Here is a 21252-nt window from a genome sequence, read left to right as displayed (position 1 = left end):
GGAATTTCCCCTTGTGGGACGAATAAAGGCATATTAAATTGAACTGAATTGAAATGAATCTCGGAAAAGTTGCCCCTTTACTGTAACTTGAAGAAACAGCTTCATGCAAGTGTTGTATAAGCCCTTATGATTTTGTCATAGTGTAGGCCCACACAACATAAGCCTAAGGTCCAAGTAACTGTTTTGGAACATTGCATGATGCATGCAGGCCAGAGAATTTATTCTGCATTAAGATCCACCAATTGGTACACACTGCAAGTGCTAATACATTGAATTCCCTTTCTGGGGTCAATAAAACTAATGTTTAATTGTCTGTTGGACCTTATTGTTTGGTTTTGCCTTCTAACATGAGTTTCCAAGTCTAAGCATGCTGCCTGTACTGCATTTAAAATAGTCACTAGGGAAAAAGTATGAGTAGCATAGGGATTAGCAGTCACCTCACAGTGCCACTCACTAACAAAATTACAGTTTGCTCTCTTTCAGGAGGCAACCTTGATGTTATAAAAGGTCGCCAAGACGAAGATGATTTCAAATGGATGAAATGGCTTAGTCCTAAGTAGTAGGTAAGTAGTTTTTATTGATGTTGTTTACTTTCAGTATCAAGTGGCTGTTGTTTTCTTCTCTATCTTAAGTCTGGTGAAAAGAGGAGCTCACAGGTTTTTGTTTTGTTTTTGACTTTTAGCTACATTGCAATTAGCATCAAAGCTGGTTAACAGGTAGTCAGGACTGGACATTTTGAGGAGGAAGAAAGAGAAGGAGGAACAGGAGGACAATGAAAAATGGAAGAGGAGGAAGACAAACAAGAAATACAGTAGGGTCCATCAGCTACTGAATGGAACAAAATTCATCTTTAAACCTTGACTGTCTCTATTTCATACAGAGTTCTAATTCAACAACCTCAGACACCAAGGATAAGTCATGATCTTGTTGAGCTACCTGTTGAGAAACCAGCAATATCTTTAAACGAAGTTTTGTTTATTTTAATGCATGGGAAGGCAGACTCCTTTGTAGATAAAACAACAACAACAACAATAATGATAACAAAAGCACTGTATCACTAATAATAAGAGGGTTCACCCACAGGGCTTCCCGGTACCTGATTACGAGGGTTCAACCTTCAAATTAAAAGCGGAAAAAATGTCAGATGCAAAAGTGTTTTACAGTGATATAATTGGTGTGGTGCAGCTTGTGTGACTGTATACATTTGCTGACGACGACGATGACGATGGTAAAAAGAAAGAAAGAAAGAAAGAAAGAAAGAAAGAAAGAAAGAAAGAAAGAAAGAAAGAAAGAAATTGTATAAACTTAATGATAGTAAATCTCAGATTTTATGAAATGGAGAAAGATGGAAATTCCCTCTGTTCTTTAGCCATCCAACAGGCAAACAAACACAGGGTGAAGTAAAAATGGTTGTAATAAGAATGTTTCGGACAACAATTGTACTTGTACAAGCGTTTTAAAAATTAGACTACAAACGTTTTACTCGTAGAATCTGACCTTTGGACACGAGCGACATATAGTTTGAAAAGGTTTGAAAACGTCACCGGACGTTTTACTTTGTATTTGACAGTCAACGCTAGCTTTACAATTGTGTCCTGCCTCCATCCACTGAGAAAATACACAGGTAAACGCTTTAGCTATTTTAGCAACCTATTTGCTTCACTCGTATTGTGTACTGATTTTGCATGATTTCAGTGCAGTGTATGACCTGTCACTAACAGCCTGAGAGTGTAGCTTTTGCATTCACTATCACACATTTGCTATTTACCGAAGTAAAGTTCACTTCTCATGATAGTCAGCAGGGCTAAACACAGAGTAGCTCTTCGCACAGGATTAGCACTGCTAACAATAGCAAGAAAATGTTAGCTTACGATAAAAAATTGCTTTACACGTCTACAGCTGACTAGTGTTAATTCACCAGCGGTGCTCTTTACCAGGTGATACCTGGCGCGTCCGAAGAGATACACTTACTGCATATGTTTACAGCTGTTTAGTTCAAGGATAGATAATGACATGCTTGCTGTGCGTTTAGCTAACTAACTTAGCTAGCATGACCAGGAATCGTATTCGTCGTCCTGAGCCTATGGTACGTCTCATCAGACACGCTGTTCAACGTTCGAGGTTTATGGTTATCTTGTTAATCTGCAAAAACCACATTTCTGACACTAACGTTCGTTTCTTAAGAGCTGAAGATGACATTGGTTAAGGTTAGCTATATATTAATCTTGCTAAGTCAGTGTTGCCAGAGATAAACAGAAAAGTTTGTCATGTAAGGTAGGGCTGGCTAACGTTAAAACGTCCTACGCAACGCATGTTTGTGTATATTTGAGGAGAGAGAAGTTAGGTTTAAAGAAAGCTGTTTCGTTTTGTTAAAGGGGTCGTCCTCAGGTTTTCTTTATATTTAGTGAGCAACACGTAAGTTAGCAACGCAGCTAAAGCCGCTAGGTATCTTGTCCGTGGTTAGTAATGCAGGAAACTGCTGTTAGCTGTGATATTAAGGTTATCAACACTAACTCCAAAGGGTCCATAACACATTCAGCTTTCACTACAGTTACATACATACTATACTCAGCAGCAACACTTACATGCCGTTATGCCAATGTTCGACAGGTAAGTTAACGTTAGCAGTTTTAAAAGTAAGCTAACACTGATCCCGTTCGTTATCTTAACAACTACATCACACACACCCATTAGCCGACAAGGTAAGCTAGCTAGATTGTCATTAATTTGTCATTGTAGATGAACCCGTGTTTTGTGTCCAATGTTTTCAAGTTATGTTGCTTTAGTTTAGTGTGAGTTGTCTGGTGATCTTCAACTTGTTTAAATCCTTTAATGTGAGTGTTGGTACGAGGCTGCTAAACTCAACAACGAACTAGAAAACATAAGAATGGAAAAGTAAACGTTGGTGTTTGTAGGCCTGAGACGACTCCAGGGTTGTCTCTGCCGCTGATGAACACACGTGGTTGACTTTTGGTCTGTTTCATTGCAAAAATAGAACGCGATCAGCTTATTTCTGTCAGTCGAGTTTCGACACATGGCAAAGCCAAAAATTTCGTTTTAGATTCGAAAATAGATAATTGTATATGTGTGGAAAAATATCCATTCGTAACTGCCCCGTAGCCGGAATGACTGCATATATAAATGTATACAACCATAAGGGACCTTCTATTTGTATTAAGAAAGTATACATACTTTACCAGACTGGTTTCTGACTGAGGAAAGGGTGGGCAGAGAATGCATTTTCCAGCCATTCAGACCGTTAAAGATAACGTGAGATTGACGTTTAGAAACGATGAGATTTGGTGCTGTTTCTTTCTGAAACGGGTCGCGAAGTGCGACACGGCCGTCAACCGACCAATTCAATTCAATTCAATTCAATTCAATTCAATTCAATTCAATTCAATTCAATTCAATTCAATTTGTATAGCGCCAAATCACAACAAAAGTCGTCTCAGGACATTTTCCATATAGAGCTGGTACAGACCAAGCTCTTTTATCTACAGTGACCCAGCAATTCCCTCATGAGCAAGCACTTGGCAACAGCGGTGAGGAAAAACTTCCTTTTAACAGGCAGAAACCTCGAGCAGAACCAGACTCTGGGTGGGCGGCCATCTGCCTCGACCGGTGGTTAGAGAGGGAGAGCGAGAGAGAGAGACATGGACAGAAATGCAGTCAGAGAGAGAGAGACAGACAGACAGACAGACAGACAGACAGACAGACATGCAGTCACGGTGACAGTGGATGTAATAACAGTAGTAGCAGTTGCAGTGGATGTCAGGCAGGGCCAAGGCAGGAGACACAGCTGTAATCCTCAATCCAGATTCAGCCACTGTCCATGGGAACCTGCGAGACGACAAAGCACAGAGACTCCGGGGAAGGAGCTAAGTTAGTAACACACTGTGGTAGGACATGAAAGTGTGCAGATGGAGAGGGAGAGAAAGACAGAGGAGCTCGTTGTATCTAGCTTGGTGTATCTAGACCAGGTACGGTGTGCATGATGCTCCACAGAGACCTTCACAATTGGACTTATTGTTCCATCATTTTTACTCATCAAGGCAACATTTCAACATATAAAGTCCTAATATTAAACTACTCATTTTTGACAAGGAAGAATCCGTCTGGTAAATTTGAGTCCTAAATCCTATCTGACATCAGAAGCTACATTGTCTTTCATCCCTTGCTGAGCTTGCTAGGCAAATGTTATGCATTGGCTACATTGCCTCTTTCCCTCTTCCCAGTTGGCGTTACAGATATACTAGAATACACAAACACAGAGGAATGGCACACCCACACCATTTCTAAGCCTCTTTTTTGGATCACAGTAATCATTCTGAATGTGGCTCCTAGTCATGCAACAATCTCATTTACGTTTTTGGTTTACCATGAAATTCTAGCTTGTGATCAGGACTAATGGAGACAACGGAAATTTGTGAGATTGGTGTGGCCACCAGAAGAATAGTGGGAGGCAGTGATTCTCCACCTGAGCTGGACAGCCCATGTCAGGTAAACACTGTCAGCATTTTGATTTGTGTGAGGTGTTGTGTGAATGTTCTTGTCATTAATGTTACTGTTGAGTAGCCAATTTTTAAGTCCAGTGGCAATAGATGAGCTACACCTGTTTCTCTCAAAGTTCTCTCAAACCTATTAATTGAATATTTTCGTCATTGAAAAAAAGAGGCCTAAGGCAATGGCAATGTGTACAGAAGCGTTTTTTTAATGTTTGTTGAAATTCTCTTTACATCCAGCAATCAGTCAATCAAATGCTCTGACAAAAAAAAAGAAAAGAAAAAAAAAACATCTGTTATCCATGGCATGTCTGCCCCTGCACTGTCCAGAGTTCTCCACAAATCTAGGCAGATATATTTTGAAAGTGAACTAGTTGGACAATAATGGCAGAGAAATTTTCCAATCACTAACATGCTATCTTGGCAACTGTAACAATAGCCATGTTCATTGTTCACATTCGTAATGATAATGTTAGGTGTCTTACATGTTAATGAGACATGGATCATTGGACATGTTTAGTAAGACAATGGTGCATTGCACTCCAGTACAGACCCCCTGAGCCGGCAGACTGTCAGCAGCTAACCCAGCGGCACAAACCCACTGCAGTGAGCAGTGTCGGGCAGGGTAGCCAGTTCAGAATGAATATTTGTTGACAGCCTCACTCATCACTTTTTGATAATCTGTGCTACAAACACATCCGTACTTAAAAGTATTGTGGTTAGATAACAAGCCCTCGGGTAGCATACAGGTAACAAAAGTAATCTGCTTGAAACTTCAGACCTTTTGGTAAAAGTGAAGTAAAGGTGTGTAGTAAGTAACATTTCCCTGCAGCTGCTGCTGCTTTGAGGTGCCTTAAGCAAAGCACTGAATAACCCTTGTTTGAAAGAGCTGTTTGTATTTTTTTTGAGGGGGGGGCTTTTTTTAGCCTTTATGATAGTGACAGCTGAAGGTAGGACAGGAAGGGGGGCAGAGAGAGAAGGGACGACGCGCAGCAGATGAGCCTCCTCCCACCTGCAGCCACTGCCGAGGACTGACAGCCTCAATACATGGGGCGTACACCCTACCAACTTGTTCATGAGATGTTCATGATTGCTTTGTCGTCATTAGTTTGTGTGTGTATGTTAACAGGAGGAGGTTGCAGAGTTTGGCTTGGGGTTGTGCTGTGCTGAGGAAGAGAGGGGGGAAACTCCAGGCAGAGAGGACAGTCCCAGCGACCTTGGGGAGGCAGAGCTCGACCCCGGAGGAGACCCCAAGATTGGAGAGGACAAGGCTTTTGGTAGGAACATAACAATGCATCCAACAAGTACTTGGATACATGCTCACCATTACATAACACAGGCATGTCCAAACTACAGATGCAGCAGCCTCGAATTTCTCCTCCCAGCCAGAGGCCATCCAGCTCCCAGCCGGCTGCCAGTCCCCCCCCTTCTCTTGGGGGTGTGCCCAGAATCCACTATAAACACGCCTCTTCATTCAATTGCAGGGTGTCACCAGGAGATGGCGTGTCCCTCACAGGAACACATCTCAGGGGCAAAGATTTTTACTCCTCTACATTCATCTGCTTTAGTAGGCTTATTTGTAGTTAGGCAGTCACAGTTACTCAACTATTTTACGTTGATTATATAAATCAACTTAGAAAACTATTTCTCGCACAAAGTCTTAAAAAAGTCATAAATGTGTGTTTCCATCAGCCTGTTTTAATGCATATTTTCGATTTGCAAACAGAAAATTCCTAAGTTTTTCTCTTACAATATACTGTATGAATTTTTTTGTGATTGTTGCGATAAAAAACAAACTCATTTAAAAAAGTTGAATATAATCACTTCCTATATGATAATAAGCATACTTCACATTACAGAAACAGTCGAAAAGATTCAGTTCCCAAAATGCCCAAAACATAACTTTGAAAAAAAAAAAGTTACAAAATCATTCCTGAGTCATAAAAGTGATGTAGCTTTACAAAACAGCCTGTGACTCCAAGAATAAACAGGCTCCATCTGTTTACATAGAGTTTGCTTTTGATAATTATCAAGAGACAGAGCTGCAGGAGCAGAGCGCGTCATCTGGAGATTCCAGGGCTCGCCAATGTTTTCCGCAACAGGCGCACGGCTCTCGGCAAAAATAGACCAGGAAGCGGCCAGTAGACAGTCATATTAGTATTGGTTGAATATACGCTAATTTTTGCGATCGCAAGATTTCCTGGTCGGACTGATAATATACATTTTGATGCATGAGGGAGGTGGGAAAGTTGGCTTATCCATAAATGTAATTAAGTGTAATGGAAACATTTAGTGAAGTCTATAAAGTAGCCAGCGACACAATATTAATATCTGTGGCACAAATTGATTTTTAATTACTGGAGGTACGCGCTCCCCTCAGCCCTCCACCTATTTTACTGGCCATAGCGAGTCTGTGGGACAGTGGGGGCTGGGAGCCTGTTTGGCTGGCGACCATCCATTGAGTTAGAACAAAGTATACACTGTAATGCAAATAAGGACTTTTCAGCCAACAACGCGGCTGGCTCGACACTACACATGCCTGACAGAGTGACAGACAGGAGAACATCATGACGCCCGTGGTGATGATGCGCGATGTGTCAGTGAAACTACAGGTTTACTCAGCTCTGAAATGTGCCGGGAGTTAATCGCTTCAAATGCACAAATGCAGTGAAGTTCACGAACCACCAACAGTTTATAGAATAGGATGGACATTCTATCAGTGGCCATTAGAGCAGCTCTCTAATAATTAAAATAGATGTCACACGGTGCGGAAGAGCTTAATAAGTTAACAAGAGATTTGGCCACGACAGCTGAAATGTAAACTTCTGTGATGCAAAACTGTGTTTGCTTCTGATGTCTAAGTGTGAAGCGTTTTAAATCATGTGCATCTTCTTTGTACACAGAAGCACATCAAGAATGCATTTTTTACTCTTGAAAAATCAACAAAATATCACAGCCTAGAGAAGGATCACAAACTTTTCAATGTCAATTTAGTCGCCTTTATATTTATTTATTTACGTGCATAACGTGCTGTCTGCCACCAGCTTTGTGTGGAAATACTTCAAAATATGAAACAATGAAACAATTGGATTTATACTTTATCCAAAATCGGGGTGAAATATTGCATGCCACGGATTAGACAGATACAGAAATCATCATCTGAGAAATAGTCATGATACTGATTTCACTGTTTATTGGCCGTTTTCATGTGTGTGTGTTAACTGATTGGCCAATAAAAACAAGTAGATTGGCCCATCTACATCGGCCCATTGGCCCTTTATGCCCCACAACATTGTTTTTTTTCATTGGTCTGATTGGCCCATCAGGATTATTCATGATTGAATGTAGGTGTCCGTGCGGGGGATGAGGCTCGCTGGCTGCGGAGGGAGAGTTGATGTTGTAGTAAGAACCTGTCTGCCTGGTCTAACATGATGAAGTCATGTTGAACATTTCCGTTTCCCAAAAAAACATTTATTTGAGGTGCAGCAGCACAATATTAATATCAAACACACGTGCACAACGCCTGATGTAAAAAATGCATTCGTGGTGCGCTTCTGAGCACTATGTTTACCCGCGACTATAACTTTTTTTTTAATAGTTACTGTTTATATTCATTGCGTGAACAGTCTGAAAAAAGAGACACAGAGAGGAGGACACAGACAGTCACACAGACAGAGTGATGAAAAAGATCAGTGATAATTAACTACAGTATATTAAGCCTATGATGTTGAACATCGCAGTGCGCAGTGCGAGCCGTCTGCTGCGCTCCGCAGCCGCCTGTGAAGGCGAACGAAATCTGGAACCTTTCAGCTCAATGACATGGCTTTGAAAGCACCAAGTGACTTGTTTTAACGAATTTCGTTAGATTAAAATATGTAGAACTGTAAAATATCACTTCCATGAGGCTGTTCAGTCAGACATTAACAGATCACAGGCTGAAATTGGCATTTCATCCTCCCATCCCTCCCTCTTCAGCGCACTGTAAATGATTTCTGTCCAGTAATATACAGTACACACACATACAGGACTCTGCGTATTGCTGGTCACCGCATCAAATAGCGACCCGCAAATCTAAAATGCGCTACAAACAGGAAACCCACCAACTGAAAAGCAGAGTGGCTCTGCGAATCAGGCAGAGTATTAAGCATTTAACTGTTTAGCAGTTCAGAATCCTAGAAAAACGCGACGCACAACTTCTGTTATTCACGATTAATTTTCTGGGCACAAATCACTCGGCACGCGGAGATGCGCTGGGAGCCTCTCCAAAGGTGGAGAGAGATGTGGAGGAAAAGGCAGGATGGGCAGATGAGCAGATCCAAGAAGTTTGTGAACGAGCACTACAATAATGTGGATGATTAAGCATAATTATATTTAAAAAACTGCACAGGGTGCTCTACTAGACAAGCAGTTTTTCTTACAGCAGTGGAGGCTATGTGCAGATCTAATGAACGACTCAGCAAAGCTGACACGGTAATAATGACTGCTCCTCCTGGTGGACTGATCGAGCAAGTGCAGGTAGTTTCCACAAATGGAGCTTAGGGGCGTTACGAGTTGGCCCCGCACCGATGACGTCATCGCGGGGGATCTCATTACAGTCACGAACCCGCCTACTGCAGAGCAGGGACCGGTCACGGACCCGCCAGGGCCCCAGCACGAGATTAGGGGAATTTCGAGGCCGCTACATCTGTATTCCGCAAAGGGCAGTGTGGCTGCAGGCTTTTCCTCCAACCAATCAAGAGGATGCAGTCTGACCAATCAGCTGTCTGAAGACTGAGATCAGCTGATGAAATGGGTCAAGTCTGGTGTGCTGCTGCTTGGTTGGAAAGAAAACCTTCAGCCACTCTGCCCTTTGTAGAATAGTATGGACATGCCTGACATAAGATAATCCTTAATTACTCCCACAGCAGGGAAATTTGAGTGAAACAGCTGGCAATTTTACATGTATCAAGTTTCAGTCTCATTTAGAAATAATATTTCTGGAAAATTTCATTAATCTTAACAAGCCAGATCTGTAACGTTCACTGCAAGAAATGTATCATTTAACAGCCATTATTAACTATTATTATTAACAGATAGTCTGCAATATTATGTGTTCCATTTCTGAAAAGAGCTGCAGAGTAGACATGGTTATACGAGGCTGCTGCAGTTCTAGGATCTGGGATCTGCTTTTTGCCTGTGTGGCGGCAACAGCCGCTGCTGGAGGAAATATGTTTTGGGTTGTTGATCAGTCCATCCGTACATCCTATTCTCATGGATGCAATATCTAAGGGATGATGTCAGGGAATGTCTTCAAATTAGGCACAAATGGTCACTTCAGGGCCCTCAAAATTGGCCAAAAATTACGTTAGAATATTCCTTCTAAAAAAGCCATTATGTCCTTAAGAGGGAGAACCAGTACAAAGAGAGTAGTTGCACAGGTCCATGCATCCTGGAAGACTTCAGTACCCAAGACAAACGGGAGGAATTTCAGTCACATATTATCTGATTATGGACCCATTTTCGTATGTTTTTTGTCCAAGTGACAAATGGAGATGACAGTTTGTGAAGATTTTTGAGTACTGAATGAGAGTGCTGCAGTGCCTTCTACAAAATTTTTTTGCCACTGATGGGCTCAGATTGTTATTAAGTGTCGGACATCATTATGGAAAGGATTCCTACAGTCTTTTTGTTAAAGAATGTGATGCATTTTGTTTTACCAGAAACAGCTGTAATATCGCTCTCACCGAAGCCACCAGACTCAATTCACAGAAACAGTGCTTTTATCATTGTGAAACACACTAAACAAAATAAAAAATAACAAAACCCAACAAAACTTTCTCAGTTCATCATTCACTGGTCCAAAAATCATCACACTCTGGTTAAAAAAAAAAAAAAAACCTCTCCATTTTCTGAATCGGGAGAGAGAGGGCGGACATCAGAGAAGCAGCAGGAAAGCAGCGTGTGGAGCCAGAATATTTTAAGGCCGGTGTTTAAGGCAGGTGTAGAGTACAGCAGAAAGTGTTCGCTACTGTTTTGGTTGCCATGCTTTTGAGTTGTTTTAATAGTAAACAATGCAGGTGAGCCTCCTCCGTGCTGGCACTGTTAAAGCCAGTCCAAACTGCAGAGGAGTGAAATAAAACCTGCTGTAAAACCAGGAAAATTTGGCAGAGATAGATTGGCCAAACCCTTCAGCTGTCCTCACAGGGCTTCAGCTGTGAGACCTGAATTCACTCTGTATCTCCAGAGACCCAAAAATTCCTGAGTTTTCACATCTAAGTCAGGAATTATTTTAACCTGATATTATGAAAAAAAAACAAAAAACATTTTGGAGCTGAATTAAGAATGTCTGTTTTCAGATAAAAAAAAAAAAACCATCACTTCATACAAAATATTTTCATATCATGATGTAATTATCATATTATTGTTGTCACGATAGTGGAATTTCGAACTTCAATACCAAAGTTAATGGTATAAGACTGTGTCATAACATTAAGATGATATCCATATTGGCTCTACATACTACTTACTTTGAAGGAAATGTAAAATGTATCACTTCTTGTATAAATGTAAATTGGTTTAATGTCCAACCCACACCAAGTGTGGAATATCTTGAACAAGTAGCATGTTAAATCACTGTTGTGTACCGTCAGTCTGCAATTCAGAATATCTAAGCTGTCATTTATATATATCACAATATGTCGTACCTTTGTGACTGGTGATGGCAAATGCTCATTTTTTTTTTTTTTTTACTTGAATTAAATGTCTACCAGTGCTCTACAGGCAAAGAATCCCTGTAAGTTCAGTTTTTCTCATTTTGTTGTTTTGTTCCAGGGAAGGAGGTTGTTCTTTTGATGCAGGCCCTGAACTCCCTCGACACTCCTGAGGAGAAACTTGCTGCTTTGTGCAAGAAATATGCAGACCTGGTAAGCTGAATATGTGAATATCTTCATTTGAACAGCTAGAGTTGAATTCTTAGGTCACAACATTGACTGACAAACCAGCTGCTGAACCTTTTGGATGCAGGTAGCCTGGATCCAGACCACATCTCAGTTTTGTTCAGTGCTTGACTTCCGTCTGCTGTTGTGCCGTCAATATGTACAGTAGCTGCTGCATTCAAACTTGTGAGATGTCACAGCCGTTGTGCAGAGGTGCTGATCAAATAGTAGAAAATGCCAGACTTTTGTGTTGCTTTTGGATGTTCTAACGAAAGACATACCATAACCAAGCAACAGAGAAAAACATTTCACCTTTCAACTTACTGTACAATATCTTATTGCTAGGAAAGTGTTAGACTTGGTATATAACAATGTTATCCTTATTTTAATCTAATTAAGGTTCAGTGACTTCAGGTAAAGGGAAAAAATATCTTTTTGTAATATATTGTTAGGATGCTAAAAGTCGTACTTGTCAAACATCATCATCACCTGTGTGATTAGAGCTAAATTTGTTGTTTTTTTTTGTCTCTCTTGTACAAGCATGCAGCCCTTAGCAATTTCCCTGGTGTTTTATTTTCAATTGTACAAAACTGTATGATGGGTTGATCATAATGTCCCTGTTACACTGCAACTCAGCACAACCCTGCTGATACGCTGTATTTAATTTTTGTGATAATCTGGAAGATTTCCATCCTAATTTATTTGGTGTTAATCTGTAGTTACTGGTTCTAACAGCAAATGTGGTTTAATGCTACAGGTGACATAATTGTGGGGGCAGCAAAAGAAACTGTCGTCATATTGATAGGTCAAGCAAGAGGTCAAGCAATAATTGGCCTTTTTTCATCATTCTTTGAGTAACCAGTGTCTTATTTAATTCTGCAGCTCTTCTTCTAACAGCTCACTGTGGCTGCTCCTTCCTCTTCCATTAAAACATTCAAAAAATGTTGGAAATGAATCAAACTGTATTTTCATGTGACTTATAACAAAAGTCAAAAATATAAATATTGCAACACTTTCATCTGTGGGCCTTAGGCTCATTCACCATTGTGTTACCTCAGTGATCTTAAATGTTACTTAGCAAAAATTTAATATTTCACTAAAAATATAATCAAAAACAGAATTGTGCCTACTAGAAATGTACTTATTATTTTTAGTTAAGTGCACTAAGAAAAAAGAATATACTTAGAAACTTAGAAATTGCACACACTAAAAAAGTTGGGGCACTATGTAAAATGTAAATAGAAACAATCTGATGATTTGCAAAACACTGTAAGCCCATATTTAATTGAAAATAGCACAAAGACAACATATCAGATGTTGAAACTGAGAAATTTCATTGTTTTTTAAGAATTCTATCCTCATTTAAAATTTGATGCCAGCAACACATTTCAAAAGAGTTGGGACAAGGTCATGTTCACCTCTCTGTTGCATCGCCTCTTCTTTAAACAACATTGTGTAAGCGTTTGGGAACTTAGGAGACCAACTGCTGTAATTTTGAAAGTGTGCGGGTTACCCATGCCATGTGCACTAATGCACATACATCACCCATACCATCATGGATGCTGGCTTTTGAACTGTACACTGATAAGAAGCCTGTTGGTCACTCTCATCTTTACCCCGGAGGACGTGGCATTCATGATTTCCTAAAAGAGTTAAAAGTTTTGACTCGTCAGACCACTGGACAATTTTCCACCTTGCTTGAAACCATCCTAGATGAGGTTGGGACCAGACCAAATAGGGCAGTGGTGTTTCAAGAGCTGGTTTATATATGGTTTCCTCTTTGCATGCTAGAGTTTCAACTTGCATTTATGGATGCAGTGACAAACTGTGTTCACAGACAATGGTTTTTGGAAGTGTTCCTGAGCCCACGCAGTGATGTCCACTACAGAATTGTGTCAGTTTTCACTGCGGTGCTGTCTGAGAGCCTCCACGGTCATCCAGTATTGATTTGGGCCTTGTCCTTTGCATACAGAGATTTCTTCAGATCCTCTGAATCTTTTAATAATGTTATGTATTGTAGACAATGAAATCCCCAAATTCTTTTCAATTTTATGCTGAGAAACATTATTCTTAAATTGTTGCACCGTTTGTCACAGAGTAGTGAACCCCTCCCCATCTTTACTTTTCACACTGCACAGCAGTATACTAAATGAAGATGTGCCTTTTAACATGTGAGTCTCCCTGTGGTTTATGAAGAATGTCAGGATTTTATTGGTTCCCATTTTCAAGTGCATTACATGTATTAATGTCATTCTCCAAATGAATATATTGTGTTTTTATTTGTCCAAGGCAGGTATCAAATTTAACTGTTGCAAACTTTTTGATGCTGACTGTGTGCTGCGTCCTCAGTTGGAGGAGAGTCGCTGCATGCAGAAGCGACTGAAAGCCCTGCAGAAGAAGCAGTCTCAGATTGTAAAAGAGAAGATTCACCTGCAGGGAGAGCACAGCAAGGCTATTCTGGCCCGTAGCAAGCTGGAGAGCCTCTGCAGGGAGCTGCAGAGACACAACAAGACACTGAAGGTACACCTCAGCCTACTGTAACTGGCATTTTTATCTTCTGTTTGGCTTGACATTAACCGGTACTGCTGGTTATTGATGAATTGAATGAATTAATTCTTGTCACTGTCAACTCTCTTTTGGTTCTTCTTGGATAAATTTGCCACCAGCTTCTGACGAGGGACCTTATGTAGAGATTTCTATGGGTGGCACGGTGGCTCGGTGGTAACACTGTTGCCTCACAGCTAGAAGGTCCCCAGTTCGAATCTCGCTGTGGGCGCTGGGCGTGTCCTCCTTTGGTGCCTGCTGCTTGAGGAAAAATAAGGGGCCTTTTTTGTGTGGAGTTTGCATGTTCTCCCTGTGGTATCCTCCATAAAAATACCCCCACTAAAAACATGCAAGAAGATCACCAACTGACCAATGGTGACAAAAAGGAACTGGTCCCCGGGTGCTGGTCGACTGGCAGCCCACCGCTCCTGGTCTGCCGTGGAGGGAGGACTGACCATGGGTCAGTCCTTGACCAGTCAGTCCTTCCTCCATTTGAAATTGGGTCAAATAGCGGGATGGAATTTCACATATGCATGGCGTGTACAGTTTCCTCCTCAACTGCATGCTGTGTGTAAAAAAAAAAAAAATGTGACGAATAAAGGAAATTCTTCTTCTTCTTCTTCTGCAGTCCAAGGCACAGTGCTTCTCTGCTTATAGGAAGTCATTTGTTGCCAGTGTGACTCTCACAGATTTCCCTCCCCTCTCCTTTCCTAAACTCCTTGTTGACCTCCTCTCATTCCCACTGCTGTCACCTGACAGGAGGAAAATGCCCAGCGGTCCAGGGAGTATGAGGAGCAGCGGAAGGAGGCAATGCTGCATTTCCAAATGACTTTGAGTGATATTGAGGCGCAGATGGAACAGCATAGTTCCCACAACACCAAGCTGAGGCAGGAGAACATGGAGCTGGCTGAGAAGCTCAAAAAGCTTATTGAGCAGTACGAGCTCCGAGAAGAGGTAAGGCTGGCCAAAAGTACAACATTTGGCTCGTTGAGTTTACTTAACCTGGCTAATACAGACTATGGCACCAAGTGCAAACCTGTCTGGGACTTTGTATTGGTCTATTTTGACTTAAGTTAGGAACAAACCTCAAACTCTTTGTTTAGTGATACAGCCTTTATTGAAATGACAGTTTAAAACATTGCCAGTTCTGATCACATTTACTCACAGCAGAGCACACCACTGGTTACCCAACTTAATGGAAATTTGATGTATGTCTCTGGCAGCACATAGACAAGGTGTTCAAGCACAAGGAGCTGCAGCAGCAGCTGATGGACGCCAAGCTGCAGAGAATCACTGAGATGATGAAAGAGGTGGAGGAGAAGCAGCAGAGAGAGAGAGACTTTGTGAGTGTGCCCTCTCTGCCTGTTCTTTTTCTGATGGTCTGTTCTAGTTTACGTTGCATATAGCATTAGTAAGTAGCCAGTAGTTAAGCAGAAATAACATCTTAGGTGTCAAACAGACCATCTTTGTACTGAAAGTGTCTGCTGTAACTGTGAGAGCTGTAGAAGTGACTGTACTGTGATGCTTCAGCTGCTGAAAGATGCCACAGAGTCCAGGCGTAAGTGTGAGCTGATGAAGGAGCAAGAGATGCAGCTCAAGCAACAGGTAAGCACAGTTCCTGGGTGGGTGGATCACAAACATGGTGATGGGCACTGCAGACAAAAAGCTGTAGGTGTTTACTGTAGAAGCCTTGTGTTTACTTTGTGTACATCAACCATGATGAAAGCTTTGAAAATGATTTCTCTCTGCTCTCATGTCTCTTAGCTCTCCCTGTACATGGACAAGTTTGAGGAGTTTCAGAGCACTCTGGCTAAAAGCAACGAGGTCTTTACCACTTTCAGACAAGAGATGGAGAAGGTCAGGCAAGAAAAAGCTCAGTTAGTTGCCATGAATGACTTCCTGTTGTCTGGCTTTGTCTGTGTCTTACTGGTTTCCCTGCTAGCTGCTAACTGTGTGGATTTATGTCTAGATGACCAAGAAGATCAAGAAGCTGGAGAAGGAAACGACACAGTGGAGGACCAAATGGGAGAGTAACAACCAGGCCCTGCTGCAGATGGCTGAGGAGGTAGCTTTTATGAGCCACTCTTTCCTTTGCTTTTGATTGCTTTGGTCAATTAAAGATTAAAGGACTAAAAAAGCATTTAATCATTTTTGGAAAATATGCTTGTTTGCTGGATAGCAATCTCACCTTTCTGTGTCAAGTACTAACCTGGAGTCCTGGGGAAGCATCAAGCCTGGCTCTGGCCAAAGCTGAAAAATACACCTACCAACACCTCTAAAGCCCACCAGTTAACCTGTGTCTGATTTATTTAATTGTACACACACACACACACAATACATAGTTATGTGCTGTGTGTGAGCACAGCGCACACACACCGTTATGTGATGGAACATATAGACATCTAATTGTCAAATTAGGGTAAATATTTCACAACTTTTAAACAAATTTTAAACTACTACTTTTTATTAAATGAATCCAAAAAAACAAGCTCTTTATAAGACAATAAAAGATCTTATTGATTCCACGCTGGAGAAATTCACCTGTTTCAATAACTAATAAAAGGTAGAAAACAGGACAATAAGAACAAATAGATAATAAAAAAGATACAAAGTAAAACCCACCACAGATAAAAATGTACTAAATAGAATAAACTATAGAAGACTATGCACATTATACTGTACACAGAGAGTATAGATATAAGAAGTATTGCCAAAAAATAGCGACCTTGGGTTATTGCACAGTATTCCGTGGTGGTATTAAGTATTTTTATTCCCTGGTAATCTAGGGATTAGTGTTCAGTACAATTTTGAGTTACTTTTTTTGCATTTCCATTCGATGCTACTTTGTGTTTCCACTTACATACAAACATGGTTAGCTATGGCAAAAAGTGTTCATATCAGGTTGTCCAGACTAGGGTTTCGTGTTTTTCCTGAAAAAAAGACGTATTCTATCCCAGGAACAGAAGCACACTATCCTGGGAATCTGAGGAACTTTTTAAGCCTCATGGAGGGGATATTTGACAATTTTTCAGGGTATTAACAAACAGAATTTGTTACAGCAATTAATTCGGTGTTTTCAACGTCATTCTTTTAAGTTCGACAGATCCATATTCTGTTTGCATTCCAAGACCACTGCCGTGAGCCCTCTGTGGTAGTCAATCAATGTTAGATATACCATGTAAAGTCACTGATCACGCAAAGTTCAAATCAAAGCTCAAAACATTATGTTGTGTTGTAGAAAACTCTGCGTGACGGACACTTCAAGGCCCTGCAGGGAAAGCTGGAGCTGCTGGAGAGGCTGTGCAGGGCCCTGCAGAAGGAGAGGAACGACCTCAACAACCGGCTCAGCCTCCTACAGGAGCAGGGAGAGAAAGAGAGCACAGCACCTCCTAAAGACCAGCTACTGGAGCCTTCGGCCAGGGAGGAAGATGATGAGGAGGAGGAGGAGGAGGAGGAGGAGGAGGAGGAGGAGGAGGGGGAAGATGAGGATGGCTTGCTGTGGGGTGATGGGCTGGAGACAGAGGGCATCCACCAAGTTCCCAGACCACCTGAACTGGATGCTATGCCGGCTGCTACTGACAAAACCGCCACTGCTCCGACAACAACCAGCCAGCCTGCAGAAACACCACCCACACAGCAGGACTGAACCCGCCTGCACAGCCTGTGTGTAGGTGAGGAGGGTGTGATCGGAAGGCTCCGCACACCTCCAGCCTGGTTCCATAACTGGCCACAAAAAGCATCTTTAATGGAGATAGATTTCTTTTTCAATTCTACACTTGCCTCTCCAGGTCTCTACATGGAAACTGAACCCATATCTTCCCTTGTGCAGTAGTTAAAGATTAAAATGTTTTTGTTTGTTTTTTTAAATCAAGGATTCTATTCTAAAACTTTGCCCACATTTACTTTAGTTGTAATAATTGGCTTTGTGGCGAGTACTTGGTGCTCCCTGTTTTCTACCATAACTGTATTTTCATAGGGAATTTCCCTGCTGTCAAATTGGCCTTTTCCTTCTCTCTTTACATGATCTCTCCCTGTAGTGTCATATGTCTCATTGAGATTGCTAGTTTGATTGAATTCATATGTGGGTACATCACATTCATATTGTCATAGGTTGCTTTTTATTAACATAACCTTGCAGGCAGAATGTGATCTAAAAAGCTGGAATACAATGTGAGACGTAGTGTAGAATAAGTGCTCAGTCAGAGTTGGGCTTATTTGACATCTCCATGAGCCAAAGGGTTTTAAATCCTTTTTTGATTACAGCGTATCACAACTTGGATAATTTTAAGTTGTTGCTTTGTTGAGTAGAGCACAGAGTTTCACAGGAATTTGTGCGTCCTTGTGAAATATTTGTTGCTGGTTGAAGCTTGGTTACGTAGCGACCACATGTTGCTTGTTGCTACTGTAGCTGTTGAGCTAACCTTTAACATGCTAACTAGCTGGAAACACGTTAACGTTAGGCAGCCACAATGGGCCAACAAGCTGGCCAGTTTGCTAATTGTTAGTTAGCAAGTTAGCCAATAGGGCTGTCACTTGTTTGTGGGGAAAGGGGTATTTGATCTGTAATATGAGTTCAATATTAGCCCAACAGAACGTCTCTTGTAGTCTGTTCCTAAAACACTCCCACGCAGGCTCTGTCAGTCAAACAGGTTCTGTCTGCTAATCTAAAATATAGAAAACAAAATCTGGAAAGATAATTACCAAACCATCTGAGAAACAATGTGTGGAAGTGATTGGGATTTTTGGATTGACACCAAGGTGTGAAGCTCGCTTTGCAAAATGCAACTTAGCCAAACCTATGTGACGTAGCAGAGGCCCCATGAATAAATATCAGTTCAGCAACGTAGTTTAGGATTAGTCTGGCAGTCTCCTTCAAATTAACTCCAACAAATTATGCTTAAGTTTAAATTTGTTTGAACTTGACTTGTGGAAGTGGTGACAGCCCGAATAGCTAGTTTGGTTGCTAACTGGATTGGAATTTACTTGAGACGTGTTTATACTATCAACTCCTGCATATGACATCCCTTGTGGAACTGTTTATTACCTGACAGAGCAGTATTTCAAACTGTTAGGTGTGACGGGGCAAATTCCTGAATTTTGGACTCCGGTTCTCTGTTCCCTTGAAGGTCAACACTGTTAATGATGGAAATTTGCATGAACAAGTTCATTAGAGTTGAAGTTGTGGTTCTGGCCCACCTGACCGGGCCCTATATTTTGCTTAAACCATCTTAAGAAATGGCCACCTGTTAACAGAGTTGATAAACTCAACTCAACTGCATGCAAGTTTTTGGTCAGTAAATTATAGCTCTACCAGTTCACAACAGGATTTCCCTCAGTCTGCCTGTTAAACAGACATCTGAAAAGGGCTAAAGTTGAACCTTCAGTGTGTGGCTGCAACTACTGACTGACAGCATCCTTCTTACTGTAGCTTCAACAGTCTGGTTTGGCCCACTGACTGCTGGAGAGTCTCACACTTTTTTTTTTTTTTTTTTCTTTATTGGGTCATGGAGATGTAGAGTGTCAGAGGACTAAAAGCTTTAGTAAGGATGAAATTGATGGCACACCACTCGACAGAATTGTGGGATGATGGATGAAGCGGATTACTGGATAGCTGCAGCTCTGCCGTCTTTTCAGTTACAATCCTTAAGAACAAACCCCATTTTTGCTGTTCATAATTCCTAATATTTAAAGGATGGAGTTGTAATTTCACAAGAAACACTGAGGGAAAAAAGTTCTATTTTGCTAACAAAATGTATGTCATATTAGACTGCGTAAAATAGATGACATTCTTCCAGTGTAATGTAAACTTAAAATATTCAGACTTTTTTTCTGACTTCTCTTATCATTTTCCGGTTGGTGACCGTAATACTCAGTTGTGAAACTAGCTACCTGCCCACAAGGGATGAACATGACAAACAACGTGTTCTGCATGTGATGCAGAACATGATATAAAATGTATACGTCAAATTTCAGTGTTGTGGAGTTTAGAGTTTAGCTGTATCGCATCAGTCCACATTGTTGCCAGTCCTCTTTAATAAAATGTAATGTGAATGAAGCCTCTGAGACCAAGGTCATTACAGACACACAAGCTGCTCTGTTGTAGTTCACATTCAAGGTGTGCTTGCTGCCCCAGTGGTCAATAACGTGACATTTTGAATAGCGGTCTGGGATATGTATAAATAATTAAAACTCACTTTGGTCACCACAGGTGTCACCAGATCAACCAGGACTGAAGTCTCAAGGATTGAAACAAAATGAATGATACAGGTCGAGACATTTATGTTGTTGCTTGTGATGTAAAGAGATGAAGGGATTTGTAATGCCTTTGAATACGATACTGATTTCCATCAGTGATGCATATCAATAGGAGCTATTACAAAAGCTGCATTTATTGTACAAGAGGAAACTCATCAAGGTGTGTAGAGTCCTGATAGGGTGAATGTATGAAATCTTTTGTCAGCAGGGTCAAATGAAGCTCCATTCACACGCTTGCATCCTCTGCATATTTTATTTTTATTTGTTTTCTTCTGGGGCACCTTTGTCAAATCTATAACCTTCCTTGCTCCATTACCCAGGAATTGCTCAGAAAGCAACGACTTTTCTGCAGTTGGTCCCACAGCTTGAGTAGCACTTAATTTGCGATGTTAACCCCTCCTACAATTGCTTCCTTCATATCTTTTGTCTGTGGGTATAAAATAATGTTGGTAAGCTTATTGAAGAACCAGATTCCCACAGCTTAACTTGTTCAGCTCACCAGCCGTCACCTCTTGAAGCAGATGTCCTTTTTGAACTCATGTATTGTAAAATCATTGGGTGGTACTGAAATCATTCCTGAATATATACACAATGTACACAAACCGACTGCCTGTTTGAGAAACCATGTCGTAATGTCCTCCAAGACGTTGCCTTGCAGTCAAATTGATTTTATGTGATTTCTGGTCTTTTTAAATTGATCCTCATGCATTTATGTTCATATTGTGTGGACTTTAAAGCAGAATTGATGTGAACATGTATGGGGTCAAGTGGTGTGTGTGAGCTTTTTCTTTGGGTAGAGGACAAGTCTTGTCATGCCCCATGTCGAGAGAACACTTTTCAGCATCTATTTCCTCTTTCTTTGGCGTTGCCCCAGATTGACTCTCAGGTAATGTCAGAATCTACCTCTGCAGTGAGACTAACTGTGAAAGAAGAGGCACGAGTCACCATAGCTTCAGAAAGCTTTATTTTTACTAACAAAAAGAGCCCACACCACCCTCTTTGATTGTACAATGTTCTTATAGTCCTGTCTTGCT

General features: G+C 41.1%; 1 protein-coding gene across 3 annotated transcripts; it reads left to right on the top strand.

Moving 5' to 3' along the window:
* The first annotated feature begins 1565 nt into the window (after positions 1-1565).
* Positions 1566-21199, top strand: txlng (taxilin gamma). Of its 3 annotated transcripts, none has more exons than XM_070986688.1 (11): positions 1566-1624; positions 4395-4503; positions 5635-5782; positions 11316-11407; positions 13769-13939; positions 14723-14917; positions 15187-15306; positions 15494-15568; positions 15728-15820; positions 15933-16028; positions 17202-21199. In XM_070986688.1, exons 2-11 carry the CDS (start codon positions 4411-4413, stop codon positions 17607-17609), a joined length of 1491 nt encoding a protein of 496 aa, XP_070842789.1. In that variant the 5' UTR covers positions 1566-1624; positions 4395-4410; the 3' UTR covers positions 17610-21199. The 3 variants fall into 3 exon arrangements, with proteins under 3 accessions (XP_070842789.1, XP_070842968.1, XP_070842879.1); XM_070986867.1 differs by lacking the exon at positions 1566-1624 and adding an exon at positions 1679-2086; XM_070986778.1 differs by lacking the exon at positions 1566-1624 and adding an exon at positions 2154-2274.
* The last annotated feature ends 53 nt before the right edge of the window (positions 21200-21252 follow it).

Source organism: Chaetodon trifascialis, chromosome 1, assembly GCF_039877785.1.
Source record: "Chaetodon trifascialis isolate fChaTrf1 chromosome 1, fChaTrf1.hap1, whole genome shotgun sequence".
Taxonomy (NCBI): Eukaryota; Metazoa; Chordata; class Actinopteri; order Chaetodontiformes; family Chaetodontidae; genus Chaetodon; species Chaetodon trifascialis.
This window is presented reverse-complemented; position numbering and strand designations above follow the sequence as displayed.